The sequence below is a fragment of the Sceloporus occidentalis genome, unplaced genomic scaffold, assembly GCF_023333645.1.
Source record: "Sceloporus occidentalis isolate IW3139 unplaced genomic scaffold, rSceOcc1.0.p SCAF_2, whole genome shotgun sequence".
In the NCBI taxonomy this organism is placed as follows: domain Eukaryota; kingdom Metazoa; phylum Chordata; class Lepidosauria; order Squamata; family Phrynosomatidae; genus Sceloporus; species Sceloporus occidentalis.
Window position 1 is genome coordinate 10698573 of NW_028316982.1, and position 21150 is coordinate 10719722.

A 21150-nucleotide genomic window follows, 5' to 3' on the forward strand; every position below is an offset into this window, starting at 1 on the left:
CTGGCTTAATGCAAACTAGAATTTCTACAAAAACCACGGACACAACCATAAGAAAGGAATGGTATGTGGCCACATCGCCACAAAATCCATAATGATAACTTGTTTAATGCTTATAGTGATAAATAGAGATATATAATGTAGAACATAACTATAAAAGATATTTGGTAAATGGAAAAAATAATAAGACCTTTAAATAACATGATGAATAGCATGATGAATCAGGACCAGTTATAGAGAGTACATTTGGAAGTAATATTTTGTATTTGCTTGTCTGGGATTATTGTGATTACAATGATCCCTTTTTATATATTATGTAGAAGCGTGTGTGTGTGTGTGTATGTTTATATATGTGTGTGTGTGTGTGTGTGTGTGTGTATGAAAAATAAAGTTTAAAAAATCCATAATGCTGGAAGGGATCACCACTGTTATCTAATGTAACCCTGTACCAGTGCTGGAATCTAGTGTTAATATATCACTAAGAGGTGACCATCCAACCTTTGTTTGAAAAGCTCCAAATAAGGATAGTCCATCACTTTCTAAACGAGTCTATAGTCAAACAGTTCTTGCCATCAAAGGTTCTCCCCAAAGATTAGTCAGAATCTATGCTTATAATTTATTATTTTTATACATCATGATTTATAAGCCTGAACACAGCCTATTTGCATACTACAGTAGAGTTCACACTAAAAATTCAGCCAGCAAGAAACAATATCCTAGGAATGCATGTCACCATAATGAGCTTTGTACTGTTTCTAAAAGGGGGAGATAACACTTATGTCACTCCTCTTCCTATTCTGTTTAGCTAATTCTTCAAACTGCAAGACAAAAAGAAAACAAGCTTACCTTTTCAGGGACTGCATCCATTATTAGCTCACCATACATGTTGATGATCTGAAAGAGGTTAGGTAATTAAGCTGTAATAGGAGAAAGACACACTCCTCTTCAATTTTTGGAATTCTTCCATCACAGTGAAGTGTATTAACCTTAACAACCTAAACTCAATTGCTATTCCCAATTTAGTTTGATTTGATACATCAACTGCTAAATAATATGTCATAACTTGGGACCTGATTACCCAAGACTTCACCTACAACCTTATGGAATCATTCAATCTTTGAGATCATCTTGAGAAGACCTCCTGGTAGTGCTACATACTCTTGATGTCTGTTCAGGAGCTGTACAAAGCAGGATGTTTGATGTAAAAATATCTACTATATGCAATGCTCTTCCATTAGATTTTCAACACTTTCCAACTATTCCTAATTACTGAATGCAAAAACATATCTAATTGAGCAACACTTCCCTGTTTAGCACATTTCTTGGACCTCATGAAGAATTATGTTAACTTGGTATTGTGCATTTGTACATTAGATCTATTTTACACTTTGCAGATGCACACAGTGTATGACTATTTGCAAATGAGTAACCAACACTTTTGTAAACTGCAGATTCAATGGATTGTATCTGGCTGCCACTATCTATAGGATTCAGGCTAATATTCCCAATCTCTCCATTAAGTGTGCACTACATAGGCCAGATTAATATCAATATATTCTGCATAATCTTGAATTCTATATTACAGAAAGTTGTAATACAAATTGCAGAGAGTCGCACACTTTTGCCATAATTTCACTTTATTTTCCCAGGATTAGGGAACAGCAGTGAGTCAGGCTGGACTCTGAAATCCCGTTCCCTAAGTCGCCGGCCAGCTTTTTCATCCACCTCTTTGGTATCTTGTTTCCAGGATGCATTGGCAAAACACTCTCAATAATATTTTTGCAGCCATAAAGGCTAGAAAAAACCACCCCACCTTTGCCAATCAGGGTTCATGAACGACAATACTCAGACTCTCCTATCCGGCATGTCCAGATGCCAGGAGCTGTAGTCCAAAAAAGTAACTTGCTGAAGGACTGTACTGAACTTCTTAAGTAGTTGAATTGCATGCCTGATGCTTTTCTCCCCTGTAGTACCATTTAACTGACCCATATGTGAACATATCCAAAGCCTAAGTGTTTAAATAAAGATTGTTCTGAACAATGTCATGGGGAGAGGCTTTTATAAACTACCCATGTACACTTTGTGCCAATATATGTCCAACTCTTCCCCTAAGGAGATCATGAGACAGTCATGAGGAATAGTTTTTTCTTTTGTATTAAAAAGCAATCTCTCTCTCTCTCTGCTCTGATGGCATTCACATACAAACACAGTTCAGAAACAAAAGGTTAGGAATTTATAGATTTTTGTGGGTTTTTTGGGCTATTTGGCCATGTTCTAGAAACATGGTCACATAACCTGAAAAACCCACAAAAACTATGGATGCTTTCCATGAAATCCTTCAACTTCACATTAGGAATTTATCTCACAAGAGGACTCTACATTGTCTATCCCTTCTTATTTCCACTTCTCTTCCAGAAAGCATGCTTAGAAAAATTAAATTGTGTGAAGGATTTGTTAAAATGAAATAATTATTTCTTGTTCCAAGAAGAAGGGGGTGGCCATGTGGTCTGAGGTATTTGGCTTGTACCAAAAGATCTTTTATTTTTCATTTAAGTATATAAATGAATCATTGCATTTCAATGAACACATCACAGGAATTAAACCAGCGAGGGAGTTAATGTTCTTAACAGGAATTTTGCAAAGAGGAAATGGCCATGGTTGCTTGTGCCATCCTGAACTTCATGGAAGCAAGGAAGGAAACAAACATGATAAGTACTTGGCTTTCTTCATCTGAGGTTCTCACCCTTCGGCAGATACAGACACTAGTACAATAGTAGTCAAGCTCAAATGGCAGGACTGGAGATGAACTAACTGGGCCTCTTCCTTACTTGAAGGCAAATCATTCATTTGAGATTTAACAGATCTATCTACACTTGAGAAGATTCAAAGACTTTCAATCTGCAGTTATGCAGGTATCAAACAATGCAACCTGCTTTTGTGACTTTAACACATATGTGATACATTACTTGTTGGACTGTTGCCAGACTAATGGATTTCACCCTTTCTGAAGTGAAAATTATTTGCTCAATCCAGAAAGAGGCTACCATTCTATAGCGTATACAGAATTCCACAACTGCAGGGATTTAGACATATGAACATAAAATAGTGCACAAATATTTTCTTTCCTAAACAAGCAGAGCATGTCCCAAGCTCACATCTTTAAGAGAATTTTCACTTCTCATTTTTAGGCAGTGATGCAGATTGTCACCTAATGTAGTGGACAAGTATGAAAAGAAAGCTATCGTGGATATTTGCTTTAATGTTTTGTCTTATTTTATTGGTGCTATTGACTATCTTTGCAAAATTCTTTTTCTCATTCCATTGAATAAGAATGTTGACTTTAAAATAAAAGTATATAGTAATCTTAGCATGGATTAGACATTTCAGTTCTAGAATTTTGATTTTCACTGTCTTATTTGCATCTAATTAAAATATCTAGTTCAGTACAAATCAAGCCATCCAACAATAAAATCACCACTACAGTGAACTATATTTATCATTTACTATCTAGGGCAGTTAACCACAAAGAATTCTAAGCTGGTGACTAAGGGCCCGTACAGACAGGCCAAAATAAAGCTGCTTCGGGCCACTTTGGAGGTATGCAGTAGCGCACATGCCATAGGCACACTCACCATTGTTTATATTGCTGCATGGCTTTCATGTAAGCAGGAAGCTGCGTATAGTGCACCTGCATATAACGCGGGTGCACTGTAATAGCTCTTGTGCATTCACAGATTTTGGTTTCCACAGAAGATCCTGGAACCACACACTCTGGATAACAAGGCCCCACTGTATCTTCATAATACAGTTTGTAGTTAGTATTCTTAAAACCTTTGTTGCAAAACGTCTGAAGTTAAGTTTTTAAAAAAGCTTGTTTGGGGGGGAAATCCTTCCATATGACCATGAAAATGTCCACCTAAAAATTTAGCTACTTTCAAAGGCTATTCTTCCTCAGAACAGCAGGATTTTGACATATATATATAGTGTATATACTCATGTATGAGTCTAGAAATTTAGGTCAAAAAATTGACCCAAAAACCTGAGTTGACTTATCCATGGGTCAATGTAAGTACTGTACCTTAACTCTTCTTTAATAGAAGAAACCATCCCCTGGTGAAAAGCAAGAGTATAATCTGTCCTGGAAGCACTGACTCCCTCTACTCTCTCATCCATCCAGTCTTAAGACTGAGCACAAAGAGTTATGTCTGCTGGAATTTTGTAAATTCTTTGACATTGTTTTGCTTTGCTTTATCCTTTAGCTCCTCTGCTATATGTCCCTAAGTCTTACCCTTGACTTATCCACAGGTCATATCAAAATCCATAATTTTGCCCCCAAAACTTACCCTCGACTTATACGTGAGGTCGACTTATAGTCGAGTATATACGGTGTGTGTGTGTCTGTTTATATGAGTATCTGATCAGGAATTATTTTAGGCTAAGGAATTCTTACCCTGCAAAATAACTTTCTAGCTAACTCTGCAGTTCTTTTCTGAGCTGTAGTAGTAGTAGTAGTAGTAGTAGTAGTAGTGTGCCTTCAAGTTATTTTCGACCTATGCAGACCCTAAGGCAAACCTATCATAGGGTTTTCTTGACAAGATCTGCTTGGAGATGGCTTTGGCTTTACCGTTCTCTGAGGCTGAGAAAATATGATTTGCCCAAGGTCACCAGTGGGTTTCCATGGCCAAGCAGCGATTTGAAATCTGGTCTCCAGAATTGTAGTCCAACATTCAAACCACTATACCACACTTGCTCTCTGAAGTGTACATGTAATAATATATGTACATATAATAATACCAGATGGATACAACAGCACATGAAATCTGATTAATGTTTCCCATCTCCCTCCCCACAAAATAAACCAAAAATCTGTGACAACAAGGCAGAACTGCAAAATACTAAGTTAAGCATATTTAAAAAAAACAAAAACAGAGCCTCATATTGCTCTCACCTGGTCATTTAGCCAGTTCTGCCCATCCAGCGTTGTCAGATCATCCATATCCAGCATGTGCTTATTATAGAAGACGCGGAAATTGCAAGTGGAAGATTTGGGATGCCTTGTTTGATACTTCATGATTTCCTTAGTGATGAATGGCTTTCTGGAATAGAATTAAAGAAGCCAAGAAAAAGACAGACAATGTTAACTTATCCAAGTACATTTGAGATGCATGTGAAATTTAGAGTACAAACAAGGAGAACTAAAAATTATACAAAGAGCTACTAACCGATGAGAAAAGTCTTCATTAAAGACTTCCTTTAATCTTCCCATAACATCCTTTTCACAGAGAGGAACTAAACTGCCATATTTCTTCATGACTTCATCTAGGAATCCTTTAATAAAAATGATGCTTTTGTAAAAAATAAATGCAGGCTTAACAGTTACCACTGCCACAAGAACCAGCTTGTGTTACTAGGCATGAGCTTTCACAATCAGCCTTCAAGTCAGGAAGCAAACACAAAATTAACATACAAGGTTAACTGGCAAAACACTGCAACAACAATACAGGTTTTGATTAATTTCAGCCTTTACTGCTGCAAGAAAAAGATTTTCTATGAGAAACCAATATGCCTCCTCCCCCAATAACCACAGAAAGCTGTATGCATCTGTAGGTCACTAGAATTCGCTAAAAGGGGAGGCTAGAATTTAAGTAAGTCATAACCTATGATCCAAAACGGTAAGGGGCCATTTTTGTCAGCATACTACATGCTCCCTCTAGATATAAAGTGTCTTGCAGCAGAAGATACATGAATTCAGGTCACACAGTTACAGTGCCTAAATAATTGCATCTTGGATGTGAAGAATTTCCAGGCATAACATGAGTGATTCTGTTCAGCATGTCGTCATTTACATGGCTTGGAAGAAGTCACATATATTCCTACCACCTGGACTGAACTGAGGTTCTATTTGCATACCGTTACACTGCTGCAGATAAAGAAGGAATACAGCAAACACAAATAATTTGATGGCAATCTGACTGCATTTCTCCCAAATCAGTATAGGCACACCTCAAGTCAACAAAGGATCTGACAAAACAGCTCCAATTTACAGTCTTTTAAACCCATTCTAGTCCTTGTCCTCTGACTAGCTGTAGGTTTTTAGCAGCAGCATTAGGAAAATGGTGAAGAATGGGAGTAGAAATGGAGACTTTGACGGTTGCAGCAGTGTGTGTGTAATGAACAATGCAATAAAGCTGGGAAAGAATGGGATTCTACTCTAGCCAAACCTACTGTAGACCATGTGGCTGCCTACAATAGGCAAGGTAAACTGCAGCTGCCTCCATAATCCCTTACTGGGCATGCATAAACAGCAAAAGACAGAAATTGGTATTGCAGATTAGTCTACTCCACCAGCTACCCACAGTATGTTTTAAAATGTACAAGTATGTCTATTCAAATGGAAATCATAAGAAAAGTGAGCACTGGTGGGGGGGAGCATTCATGGATGCATTTTGGAAGAGGTTTTCAAGTGATTTCTAAAAGGCTCAGTGTTTTTGTATACTCATGCAGAGCTTATCTGACCTGGATATTTCATTTCGCATGTGCATATTGCCAGTTTTCTATAAAATGGTTGCAGAACTATGTTGAACTGTTTTTTGTGATACAAGAACCTATCCCTATCCTTCCCATGTTATTTCTGCCTCTAGCATCTAATTTTCTGTAAAAGAAATAACCCCACCAGGAGCACATCCACTTTGTTAACTGAGGTATACCTCAGAAAGAGAAGCAGAAATAATAAGAGTGCAAAAATGAACCATTCAGTGTCCATAAAAAGTACGTCTGAAAGGTGCTACACTGGTCAAACTGCGTTCAAATCAAGTCAAGTTATGGTATGTAAGCCAAATCCTTTTGAAACACTTGTGTGCACGTTTGCTGACTTGCTGACACTTAAAGCCATTGTACACACCAATTCAATGGCATATACCTTTTTATCACTAATAGTTAGACCAGGGATGAGGAACTGCAGCAGGGCTGAGGGGATGATTCAACATCTGGTACTACTGGGAGGATACACTTAAAAATATTTTTAAAAATAAATCCAGCCACTTGTTTAGAGTAATTAATTTTAAGCCAGGACCAGAATAAAGAGATAGGAAGGCATAGGAACATTTGCAAGTGAGGGATGAGATTTTAAGTCAGAACTGGAGTGAATGGATAATGGAAGAGAGGGCAGGAGAATAGGTAAGCAAAGGAAAAGATTTAAAACTGGGAATGGAGTGAGTGAGGGGATGGAAGGAGTGCTAGCATTTCCTATAAAGAGCCGGTTTGGGGGGGGGGGGGGGGGCTTGCTTCATTCTAAAGTGTTTTAAACAGTTTAATCTTTTAAAAATGTATTTTATTCTTTTAATAACAATCTATTTTAATATTGTATTAATTTAATTCCTTTTTAATGAACCTTTTCTGTTTTTAACTATATAGTTCTTTTAATACTGTTGAGCCGCTCTGAGGCCTGGTTATGGGGAAAGAGCGGGATACGAATTATTATTATTATTATTATTATTATTATTATTATTATTTCCAAGATTATAAAATGGGAATGCAGTGAGTGAGAGGATGGAATGAGGGTGGGAGATTTCAGGAGGAGATTTTAAGCTAGGACTGGAGTGAGTGACAGGAATAGAAGAGAGATTTTGAGAGATTTTAAACTAGGACTGTAATTAGTTGCATGGAAGGAGGGTGTAGGAACATTTGTGAGCAAGTTTTAAGCCAGGTCTGAATGGAAAGAGGGAGTGAAAGTGTTTGCAAGGGAGATTTTACTGTGAGACTGGAATAAATGGAAGGGTGGAAGGAAGAGGAGTATTTGCATAACAAATTATTGCTGCAGCAAGCCAACATTTGTCCAGGTCAAGGTGAAGCAAGGATTGTTTAAAGTATTGGGAGTCTTTTCACTTTGCAACCAAGTCTCCAGGGACTTGGGGGAGCCACACCTTTGGATCAGGTGGGCCACTGGTGGGCACTTTGCCCACCCTGATTTATACAATGGAAAAATGCCACAAGCTAAGGACTTAATCATCTTGCATATTCCACTCTATACTTGGCCAACATATGCCAGCTGATATCAACATTTGTTGTTGTGTGCATTCAAATCATTTCTGACTTATGCTGACTTTAAACCTATTATGAGGTTTCCTTGGTAAGATTTGCTTAGAGGAGATTTGCTACTGCCATCCCCTGAGGCTCAAAGAATGTGACTTGCCCAAGATCACTCAATGGGTTTCATGGTCAAGCTGGGAATCAAACCCTGGTCTCCAGAGTTGCAATCCAAAACTCAAATATCTATGCCACACTGGCTCACTGATATTGTGTCCAGTGCTGGTACTTCGCTTTCTAAAAATCTAGTGGTTTCCTTACTGACTTGTTACAGCCATAGTTCCACCTATGGCCAGCTAGGATTTTGAACCATACTTGGGCTAAACATATTAGTGCCATTGTTAGCATCTCTACAGCACAAATGCTACATACAATCAAACCTGGAATTCACCACTAGAGATGGATAAATGTGTTTTTTTCAGTTCCTTTAAGTTTCATTTTTCATTTTCCAAACTTACATCTATTCCTATTTCCATAAAACATATGCAAGGATTGACATATTGGCTATACAACAAACCACTAAACAGTGATACTTCTACTGGGCCAACAGGTATCATTGTTTTGTGGATTTTGAATGTTATTGGACTTCCCTGTATGGCCAACAGAGCTCGTTGTTTTTTGTTGTTGTACAGCTTCAAGTCATTTCTGACTTATGGAGACCCTATGGCCAATCTATCATGGGGTTGTCTTGGCAAGATTTTTTTCAGAGCAGGTTTGCCATTGCCGTCCCCTGTGGCTAAGAGAATGTGAAGTGCCCAACATGGCTACCCCTGGATAGGTTTTCTTGCTTGAGGATACTGCATTTTCGCCAGATTAGGGGAAGCCAAAAGAAGCGTAATCAAAGGACTTAATTCTTTGAGGCTTCTACCTACAACAATGATCAAACTTTTTTAAATTGGACTGCATTTGGCATGTTTTACCTAAATGTCACCTAAACATATTCCAAATGCAAGAGCACAGAGGCTTCATGAGAAATTCAACTTTCTCTGCATAAAAAGGCAGTGGGTAGTCTCACGCAGGACAGAGGCAGCCTGATCTCAAAGGAAATTTCTTTTTTCCATGTTAATGGAGTTTAAATGTTACTTCTTGGACATTACGATTCTTTGATTCCAAGAGCCCACATGGCCAAAAAAGAGGACTGTCCTCTGCCTATATGGCCATCCCTCTGTCCCATTTTAACTGAGAACAACAACAATAATGACTGGACAAAATGTAGGCCTGTGACTCTAACACTGTTTTTTGCTTTCTCTTGTATGATTTTTAATACCTTTGCCTGATGCAGAAGCCAGTAGCACTTCAAAAGCATGCATCATATATCTTGTGCATTTTGGATGGCCCAATAAAGATACTGTTATTTTGTGGATTTTGGATGAACTATTTCTATATTAGAAAAATATATGAAAATTGTATTTATTTTCCTGTACATTTGTCCCAAAGCAGGCATTTTATATGATTTTACCTTGCATATCAGATTTTGTATTTATTTTTGCTAACATATACCTTCTGATGAGCACTTTTCTCTTATACAGTAAATGCATTTTTGCTATTTTTCTTATTGAAGAACTGCCTTGCAAAATCCAGCTACTGATTCTCTGCCATAAAGTGAGGCACAAGAGAAGGGACATGCAATCTTAAATCTTCCTTATGCATATTATTTGATCTGGGAATGAAATGATGAAAATAGAAAGCAGAAAGACAGCATTCAACATTCCCACAGTTCAAGTTTATCCCTTTCATTTGCCAAGAAGAAAAAATGCATCGTGGGTTTGCCACGCAAGGCTTAGGAAAATGTTACATGTTTACATTTTCTATCTATTGATTTATTAATCTGAATATTATTTATATGCATTTTATATATCTGAATTATAATGAATTCAAATAATTATACATCCCACCCCAATCTTTATCAAATTTTTCTACCAGGGCATCTCTAAGTAGCAATGTTAGTTTATCATTTTCCATACAGTCATACATCTAAAGTAACAATTCAGAATGAGAAATTAACTTCTGAATTCCATAGTATTTACAGAATCAGTCAAAAAATATGATAGAGGTAGTAAGGAAAACAATTAGAGCGAATGAAGTAAAAGGTATGACTTTCTTTGTAAAGCAGAGACTACGGAAATCAGGAAGTACTGTATGTTTGTAGAATAGTGATTGTTAGGTTTGCATTAATGTTTGTATGGTTTGCTTTATGTTTCTTGTTTTATAATTTGTGTTTGCAAATAAAATTATAAAAAAAGGAAAGTGCTACATGTTTACAACAGATTTCCCCAACAATCTGTGTTACTTTTCATAGCAAACGTGTACAAATATGAACTCAAACTGCAAGTGTCTGCATCTATAAACACCCATATACACTTCTATAGGAAAGCTAGAACAATCAAGTACAGGGAAATGCTTGCATGCATGTTATTTCAACACTGTGGGCTACACAAGTGTCTCCAACACATTCACAAAAATCAGGAATATGGTGGGCCTTAATGCATATTTCAGGGCTGAACTATCATGGTGACACTCAAAGGTAAAAGCAGTGTTGGGAGCATGTAAGAAGAATGCAAAATGTTCCAGGGGGAACGTTGAATTTAACCAAAAGACAGTCATATTTTCCCAGTAATAGCAATCAGTAGGGCAATTCAAGATTTCTAAAAGTGCATGTTGCCTTCAGTTGCAAAGTATCATTTACATTTATAACAATCTGTGTTAATGTGTGTTTTCCATAGCAAACATGTACAAATATGGACTCAAACTATGTGCACCTGCATCTGTTTGTGTGTAAATATGTTTGAAATGTTTTAACTGTTTTTCATCTTTTTTAAACAAAATAATTGTTATTCTTTAACTTTTGTAAACCAATGTACAGTGGGCCCTTGATATCTAACTAAGTTGTGGTTCCAAGATCCCTCCATGGATACCAAAATCAGTGGAAGCTCAGCTCTCATTATATATAATGACTTAAATAAATGGTGTTCCTTATGTAAAATGGCAAAATCAAGGGCTGCTTTTTGAATTTTTTTTTTTTAAAAAAATTCAAATCACAGATGGCTGGATGGTTGAATCCCTGGATGCAGAATCCATGGATACTGAGGTCTGACTGTGGTCCAAAACACACTGCAGAAATAATCCAGTTTGAGACCATTTTAATTGCCCTGGGTCAGTGCTAGGGAATTCTGGGAGCTGTAGTTTTGTGAGACATTTAGCCTTCTCTGTCAGAGAGCTCTGATGCCACAACAAACTACAACTCCCACGATTCTGTAGCACTAAACCAGGGCAGTTAAAGTGGTCTCAAAACTAGATTATTTCTGCAGTGTGTTTTGGACCTTTATTAGCTTAACCTTTTTAAATTTTTTAAAAGCTTCCTTGAATTTCATCTTGAGAGAAAGGTAGGATATAAAGTGATTAAATAAAAAAGGCAAGAAATAACACTACAAATACATGATGCACTATCTCACCATACAGTGCCAGAAGTAGAGATCAGCTGGCAAAATGTTCTTTTATCAAGTCCATTTTGACAGAACTGTTTTCTGCAAGTGTACTCGCAGGAATCCCATAAATGCAAACAATTGCACCAGAACTGACTGTCAGCTACACCAAGGCATTTTTCAATCATGTGCACCAGCAAATATAAATCTGTATGCATCAGTTCATTTCAGACAACAATAGAAAGCAAGTTTTTTAAGTGACCAAAAAGTCACTTCATAGTTCTTTTATAACCCACACACATACCACCCTTTTTCAGAATTGCAGTATTATATTCAGAATAGGTAAAACAACCTTCCACAACTCAATTCCCTCCACAAGTGTGGGATCACAACTCCTATCATCATCACTGACAGGGGAGAGTGGGAATTGCAATGCAATAGATCAAGAGGGCAAGAACTTGTGGAAGGCTGAATGAAATGACCAATTCCAGTTCTCTAACTTAATACAGTCATACTGAAAGAAAAGGCTCAGCATATAACTAATGCAAGTTATGTCAAATCCCCAGATGGATGCTCCCAAATTTCTGTGACTAAAAGGAGCAAAGAAAAAATTCTTAAGAGTAATTGCCTTTTAACTTTCTTCCCAAACTTTTGTATCCTCAAGCAGAAGTCACTCTATTAATAGTATTCTGATCAGAGTGGTACTGGATTTCCATTCTGGCAAAAAGAGATTGGCTTTGTCTACTGTGCTAACAATTAAGTTCTGGGTCTAACTACTATTTGGCAAATGGTTTTATTTATTTTGAAGATGGGTCACCTTTCTCCCCGCACTCCCATATTTAGCTTATCAGCACTGGGGCATCATAAATCCATTTTGCACTATCAACCTAGAGTCATGCTGTAAAGTTTGTAACCCAACAAGCCAAAGACAGCCATGGAGCTGGATATTGTGGCCTGCCAGACTGTACTCCTGGTGGGCTGCAGGAGGTGGTTCAATATAAAGAAATGAGGACAGTCCAGCTGAAGTGTCCCCAAAGCAAAGAGTACAACAGCTATGGCTACAAAAAAGCACTCACATTTCATATAAAACAGCAGGATTCCTAGGACAATAGTTTTCAACCTTTGGCCCTCCAGATATTTTACGATTCAACTCCATAATTCCCTAACTTGTTGCCACAGTGGCTGGAGCTTATGGAAGCTGAAGTTTAAAACATTTGGAGGGCCAAAGAGTGAGAGCCACAGTTCTAGGATATCCAAACAAAACCCATAAGCATGAAAGGAGTATACATATATACCACAGAGCCACACAGCCAACTGCTCATCATTGACGGAAGAAGCTCTCTGACTGTTTCTTTTGCCACTCTTTGGGGTCCCTGATTTTTGTCCTGTGCTTCCTCTCAAAGGTTCGTCAAGAGGGCTTTTACAGTATGGGTGATCTAAGAGCTCTGCACCAATGACATCCACATTTACAGATCCTTCCACTTCCATTTGACTACGGCTGTCTTCATTTTGCAACAGCTCCACGTGAACAGGTCCATTGGCAAAGCTGTCATTTGGGCCCGAGTCCACCTTGGCGGGCTCCAGCACAATCTCATCAGCACCCATAGCCTGATTAGACTCTGCACTCTCCAGACCTGAAACAGAGATCTCTTTCTCCATTACAGAAATGAAAATATCACCAGGGCATTCATCTGGTTGTGGCACCTCCCCTTTTTCCTCTTTGTGCACAGTCTCGGCTCTACAAGAAGTTCCTGCACACAACCCGGGCAAGCAGGTTTCAGTAATACCATTTTGGTCTCTGGAGGCAAGGTCTTTTGTAAGAAGCTCCCTACACTGTAAGAGCGCATCCTCTGTGAGGCAGCCATCGGTCCGATGCGTTTGACTCTCTTCAATTAAAGTTCGTGGCATGTGATTGTTCATATCTGACAAGCTGAGCAAGGCCCAGGGACAGTGACTTTTTGATTTCCAAGGAGGAGACAAGGTCCTAAAACTACCTGTGAAGGTCCCTTGGTGGAGGTCCTCTTGCCGGTCTCTGGTCACTTTCTCCACCCAACTCTGCTTCCTTTTGTTCAACTTGCACGTTTTGCCCCTCCAAAGCTTGCGATGAGATTTTGCAACTCTAATCCGAAACTTAACCAGAGAAAGTTTCTTATACATCATAAATAAGGATCTTCTTTTTAAAGTACACTGTTTAAATCTTGGCCTTCCCCTCACCGTTAAGAGGCCACTGGTTCCATTTTGCTGTCGTCCTCGACAGCAGCACTTTCTCTGTGAGTTATTTAAAACAACAACTCCATGGCTCTTGCCATTATTTTGTGCTTCCCCATTCTGTGTATGATGATCCTCTTTTCCTGGAGAAGCTGTAACAGTAGCCTCAGTGCCACAGCGCTTGCCTTGGCAAACTTCTATGCCAATTCCTGTGCCACGGTGGTGATTCAGCAGTTTGCCCTGAAAGCCCTTCCTGAAAAGCTCTTTTGCCCCTGCCAGTTGCCCTTCACTTTTGCAACAAGAGTTTTTCAATCTCTTTTGAATGAAAGTTTGATTTTTTAGAGAAGTAATTTGCACTATTGGAGTCCCTCCTCTCTGGCCCCAAAGAGCCGTCCTTCTGCACAGTTTAGCTTGTTTCAGGCTAGTGGGTGTCCATGTGCTTTGCTTCTTTCTTTTAAGTACAGAAGCACGCTTCCTTTGGAAGCAGTATTGCCTCAGCCCCCAAAATCCCACAGTCCATCGTCGACAACCGGCCAGCAACCGACTTCTCCACTGTAAACGTGTTCTATGTTCTTTCATTTTTCTGCTGCATTATGATCTCGAAGTGCAGCTGCAACGGTAAAAGGAAAATAAGTTACATTTTAGAGAGGCCTCTCCCCATCACATTCTACTGTTTTCAACCCTACAATAATGCAACAGCTTATAATTAATTGCAGAGGGCTTCCTGAAAATGGCAGGGGAAAGCCAGAGGACAGCTTCCTTCTTAATCCTGACCAATATGCCATTTGACTAGGCCAGAGCCACTCTCATCTTTCCTTCTATCAATGCACTGCAGGAAACTCAACATTTTGTACTAAATTAAACTGCCTGTCCCCACCTGGAGCACACACACTGAATTACCTGTTGAATAATAAGTCAACACATATAAATGCCACCGATTTGATTAGTCTGCTCTAGTTGAGACTAGCAAGTGGATTTAGTATTTTATCATTCTGCTGACTGTTAAGAATGTCTGTGTTCAGTTAGCTTCCCTAGGGCGATTTTTTTAAAATGCTAGACTTGTTGATCTAGTCTTTATTTCTCCAAACTCTAATGCTCTATCAATTCTACATGTTTACTCACACGGTGCTGCTGCTCGATGGAGAAGCAAGCAGACAGGAGGCTGGGATCTACTGATAAATCACCAGGCACTTTGCAGAGGATCACCAAAAATTTCTAATGTCCAGTTGTTTAACTACAAACCCTCTGTCTTGTACCATTAAGGCTGCATCTGCACTCTAGAAATAATCCAATTTGACACCACTTTAACTGTCTTGGCTCAGTGCTATGGAATTCAGGGAACTTAATTTGTGAGACATTTAGCCTTCTCAGTCAGAGTGCTCTGGTGCTACAATAAACCACAATTCCCAGAATTCCACAGGATGGAGCCATGGATGTAGTGTGTATGCTGCCTTAATTAGCATGATGGCATGAAAGAAACGTTAAGAGTGAACACCAAGCATGGATTTTTGTATGAAATGACTATTAGTTCAATTCTAGTACTGAAAACAAATTCCTTGACTAGGCATGTGTTCAGAAATACATCTTCCCCATATGCACTGCAAAACATCTGTACATAGATCTAGTGGTGGATCCTGGGGGCTGCAAGAAACAAAACCAATATCACACGTGTTCCTTGTATGTTGTATTATTATCTCAGTCTAAACTCAATTAGAGAGACCATGGGCCTGAGCCTATAGGACCTGATCAGAGAGAAGAAGAATAGAGGAGATGGGAACATGAATATTTTCCATTTTGATTGCCCCAATAAAGGTATTACTGCATTGTGGATTTTGGTGTTATTGTACGAATGTTTTTTTAGAGGCTCTAGGACCAAATTTGCCCTCTCCTAAACCTCCACAGGAGAGTCACTTCCATCTCCTGGAAAGACCTTTTATGGATAGAAAAATACCCAGGAGAGCCCATATAAGTACATTTGGAGGGCAAACTGTGTCCCACAGTGAAACTATGCCATATCCCTTTATATAATATAGGGGAAAAACCCAAAACATATTGTTACTCACACTGGTAAAAAGTGTTTCCTAGGGCTAGCATTTAGCAGCATTATACGTTTTTGTATAGGAGGTTATTGTCTTCACACCCAACTAGTAAGACCGTCACTGAGGCCTGGACTGTTCAGATGCAGTGCTCCTTTGCATTCAGTGCCTATAACTGTCAGAGGTATTGGTAGAGCTCACCCTCCACTTTTCAGACAACTGTATGGATACCATGTTGATAATGTAATGCAATAGCCTGCCCAAAAGATGAAGTTATCTTTTGTTACAGTTAGACACAAGAACAATCAGTATTTTGTCTTATAAAGGTCATCCTGAAAAGTATGGAACAACTAGTGTACAGTTCACAAAGCAATCAGGTCCCTACCCAAAGTCACTAGATACAAGAAAAGGAACAAAGATGAGGTGCATGAGAAAAAGTGGGGGAAACAAAAAATAAATAAGAATTAAGGGATGGAAATTTAACTGGTTATAAAAGTGCAGCTATCAATCGGACTTTAGGAATATGCCATTTTGCAGAATACATAATTATGGAGGAGGCATTAGATGAACAGAAAATAAGAATACTCCTAGTAACATCTGCAGAACCAGTCCAAAATGATGTTGCAAAATGCCAATACTTCCTAAACATAAATTGATGAGTGGATGAAAAATGGCTCTTCTTAGATGATAACAAATTTCAAATGTAAAAAACTGTGTAACCAATGAAGGGGAGAAAAACAATTTTGGAAACAAGCTAAGAAATGCCACGAGATTTCAGAGAAAACTGAAATATGTGTGAATCTTAATTTTCTTATCAAAGCTAAACTTATTTTAATGCCTAAAAAACAGTAAGAAATAAATAAATAAGAAACACACAAAATGTGAGAATTCTTAACCTCCAAAATCAGTAAGAGTGCACTTTGTGCTGGTATGCAGACAAACTAGGGCCGAACTAGGGTGGAGCGTGCACATGTTCCGAGGCCTAGTTCCGCCGTCTGGGCACCATCCTGGCACATGCCCGTACACACGGGACACGCCATGATGACGTCGCTTGGGCGCAGTGCCCAAACGGCGCTATGCACAAGGGGTGTCATCATGGCATACGAGTGCACCAATGACGCCCCTTCAGGGACACAAAAGGAACCCAGTGGGAAGCGGGTTCTTTTTTGTCCTTCCGGAAGCCACAAGGTCTGGTAGCCGCGGCCTCTTTCCAAGGCATGGAGCTGCCGGTCTGCACAGCCCCTAAGTAAACAGTATAATTAATGTACTTGTAATATACAACTAATAATTGCATAGTGAAAGTGAATGTAACATATACACTAATACAAAGGCAGGGGATAATTAACATGAAGTAAATATAAAATATATTTAAGGATTAAAGTCCATAATACAACAGATATCCTAAGAAATGTACTGTCCATTCGTCTTTAAGCCATGTGTCCTTTAACAAATGTTCGACAAAGACTGACTTTGCAATTTATAAGCTTATTACTAGCAAAGCTTATTTAACTCCTTACAATATATCACAAGCACAGCTTTTTAGTATGGCTTTTCAGTAAAGCTTGTCCAACCTTTCAGCACACTTGTTAAAGGACACATGGCTTAGACTAATGGAGAATACATTTCTTACAATATTCATCTGTATTATGGACTTTAATCTTTAAATTTACTTTATATTTACTTCATGTTAATTAACTGCATCTTTTGCATTAGTGTGTAGGTTACATTCAGTTTCTATATCTATATAACTATATCATTGTTAGTTGGATGTGACTATGTTTTCCCCCTGTGTTTAGTTGGTATTTTGTATCTTTCTCAAACCCACCAGAAGTTTTGTTGGTAATATGATTGCTCCAAAACATTGCTGAAGACAAGAGATGTTTACATTAGTGAACCACAAGATGGAAGGTATTCAAGGAAGTAATCTTCCTACTGTCCCAGTTTATGCAACAAACTAGAAGTGTAGTGAACTTTGCAAGCTGTCATAAAGAACCAGAAGAAAGTTTACTGTTGATGCAGAGTCTATATTTTACAGTCTGGGGCAGAAGCAAATCTAATTTTAAACAACAGCCCAAAAGCAGAAACACATAATCACGGAGCTGGAAGAGACCACAAGGGCCATCCAATCCAACCCTGCCATGCAGGAATACACAATCAAAGCACTCCTGGACAGATAGCAATCCAGCCTCTGTTTAAAAACCTCCAAAGTAAGAGAATCCACCACTCTCCATAAGAGTGTGTTCCACTGTCCAACACCTCTTACCATCATGAAGTTCTTCCTAAGGTTCAAGTGTTTTCCTGTAGGTTGTATCTATTGTTCTGTGACCTTGAACAGCAGAAAACAAGCTTGCTTCATCCTCAATATGACACCCCTTCAACTATTTAAAAAGGGCTATCATATCACCTTTTAACCTTCTCTTCTCCAGGCTAAACATACCCAGCTCCCTAAGTCTCTCTTCATAGAACATGGTTTCCAGACCTTTCACCATTCTGGTCACCCTTCTCTGGACATACTGTATATACTGATGCATAAGTATAGAAATGTTGTGAAAAATACACCCCAAAAACCTGAGTTAACTTATCCACAGGTCAATGTAAGTGCTGTACTTCAACACTTACATTAAAAAAGAACCATACCCTGGTGAAAGACAAGAGCATAATCTGTCCTGGAAGCAATGACCCCACTCTGCTCTTTACTCAATCTAGCCTTTAGTGTAAATGCAAACAGTTAGGCCTGCTGGCATTTTGTAAGTTCTTTGGCATTGTTTTCCTCTGCTTCATCCTTTGTCTCCTTTGTTACATGCCCGTAGGTCAGTGGTTTTCAACCTTCCTAATACTGCAACCCTTTAATCTAGTTCCTCATGTTGTGGTGATCCCCAGCCATAGAATTATTTTCATTGCTACATGTAAATATGTGTTTTCTGATGGTCTTAGGCAACCCCTGTGAAAGGGTCATTCGACCCCCAAAGGGGTCCCGACCCATAGGTTGGGAACCACTGCCGTAGGTTTTAACCTCGACTTATTCACAGATCATATCAAAATCCGTAATTCTGGCACCAAAGCCTGCCCTCAACATATACATGAGGTCGACTGTTAGTTGAGTATATATGGTAAGTTTTCCCCACTTGTTTTCTGTTTTATAACATCAGTAATCTATCATGAAATTATAGCAGGAACATGCATTTAATGATACACTAAGTACTCCATATGTAATCAATTCATAATGAAGCATCTGTACTATTTTCCTATTGTACTAAGGTACACTACAAAACCCCTCGAATTTATTTTTATTCATGTAATATGCCTCATTAGAAATAACACACTAGAGTCATAGAACAGCCCGTTTCACACTTATCCACCCCTTTAGCTAGTTTTTCCATTTTTCATTCCGGTGGGAACCAGAAAAATCTCACTCTCCCCAACACAGGCCTTGCTTTTGATTCCAGACTGCCAAGTCATGACTTCATAACATTGTCAACACCGTGGGGAGTGTGCACTCCAGGCTGTTTAGGTGGAACAAGACGCTTTAGCCAAATAAGCAGGTTTTGAACACACACAGCCTATTAACATTTCACCATTTTGGAATGTCCATGCCAATACCCAAGTGCGACATCAAAGACCTAACATGGTGGCACAAAGAGAACAGAAAGTTCAACTCATTAGCCTGTTTTCATTGCCCCAGAGAACAGAGAGCAGCAGAAATTCTCATGCCTAGAAATTTTTGCACATTCCACAGGCAGCCAAAGCCTTACTAGAGCTCTCTACCCACACTTCAAAGGCTTTCATGACAATAGATACAGCATATATTTCACATGGCACAAATCATCAGGAGACATTACCTGACAAAGCTGGGTGCAATCTCTTTACCTTACATATTTAAAATTTATCTACATCTTCAATTTGTTTCTGTAAGACCAGTCTGCTAGGCAGCACTTTTTCAAAAAAGCAAAAATGCAAATTAGATATTTCATTCAAAGACAAACATTTACTGACTGACCACAGCATTGGCAAGTAACAAAAGCTATGCAAGCAAACTCTAAAAGCAGAAGTGGGCAACTTAGTCAGTGCCAGGAGGCTCACTGGAAAAATGTGGCCAGAGGACTGTGGCTAATCTAAGCAACTTTTTTGTATGCGGAGCAGCGTAATTATCATGAAAATGAGAACAGCAAGCCTACTTACAGAAGAACTTAGTAAAGGGGCAAGACACCACCATACAAAGCAGGCTAAATATTGGCTACACACAAGAAGCCTCTAACCCAAGCCGAGATGATGCTTATTGTTAGCCTTTTTCAAAATAGTTCTACTGTAATTAAAAACACTTTTTTAGAATAGAAGTGGGTGTTGAAAAGATATTATTGTCCATTTACAGCAGCAGTGGACTACTTTTGTGGGTCACTTCAGCAGCCATACAGACGGACCAAAAAAAAGAGGAAGGGGAGAGAAGGCCACCTTTGGTTATTAAAAAATGAAGCCTATGTTTAAAAATGCAGTATTGTGAAGTTAACTGCAACCTGTTCAAAAAGTAAATACCTGCTCCTGTCCATAAAAGAAGGTGTTTGGGGAGTCTGGAAGGCTCAAGACCCAAAACATACCCTGGGAGGGCACATGCAGTCTTAGGCCAGCACTTTGCCTAGCTCTGATCTACAGGGAATTGGGCAGGAGAGACAGACAGATCATACACAATCATTTTTAAAAATGTACACACAACCATGAAGTCTACTCCTTAAGAAAGGAAGAAAGACATGCACCGGCACCACTGTAAAAAGCTGGGGGGAGAATTGTATGTTAACTCTCTCTCCCCTAAAAAAATTAACAGTCTTTTGTTATTTTGTACATCAGTCTCAGTTCTGCAATTCAAGAAAATATTTGCACATCTTCATGGTTTCAGAGAAATCTTACTTTGCAAGAATAGCAAATGTGATTTTTTGTTGCACAAAACCTCGCTACTATGGAAGTATCCAAATTCTTTTGTTTCAACTGAACTCCTAACAACAAACATTGTTCCGTGTATCAACTGGTAGTAGTGGACTTTCCTTCTTAGGAAGTCTTTAAACAAGTTAAATGGGCATTTTTCAGATGTGCTTTAGTAGTTGTTTTTTTCCTATCTGGCAGGAGCTGGAGTAGATGGGCCTTGTGGTCCTTCTCAATTCTACCATCATGTAATTTTGCCAGAAGCAGGAGTGTTTACCTAGATTTTCTACACTACTGGATGGCATTCAAGAACACCCTGCAGACTGGGGTATTCATATCGTGCACAGTTATTAATATCAAATATCAATGTGGCAGGGCATTACCTTGAAGAACATGGTTATAAACTACAAGATTTCCATGGAATTCTAAATCTACCTTCTAAATCAACTAGGCTATAACCAACAAAAGTACTTGTTGCTGTTATGTGCCTT

General features: G+C 38.8%; 1 protein-coding gene across 1 annotated transcript in view; it reads right to left on the minus strand.

Annotated features, from left to right (window-relative positions):
- The window catches only part of LOC149317956 (sentrin-specific protease 5-like), a 57065-nt gene that overhangs the window by 25531 nt on the left and 10384 nt on the right, over positions 1–21150 (minus strand). The window contains exons 2-5 of the mRNA XM_089508730.1: positions 12800–14322; positions 5220–5325; positions 4946–5093; positions 844–891 (exon numbers count right to left, since the gene is read on the minus strand). Coding sequence (XP_089364856.1) covers positions 844–891; positions 4946–5093; positions 5220–5325; positions 12800–14291 — 1794 coding nt within the window. The 5' untranslated portion in view covers positions 14292–14322. The remainder of the gene's footprint in view (positions 1–843; positions 892–4945; positions 5094–5219; positions 5326–12799; positions 14323–21150) is intronic.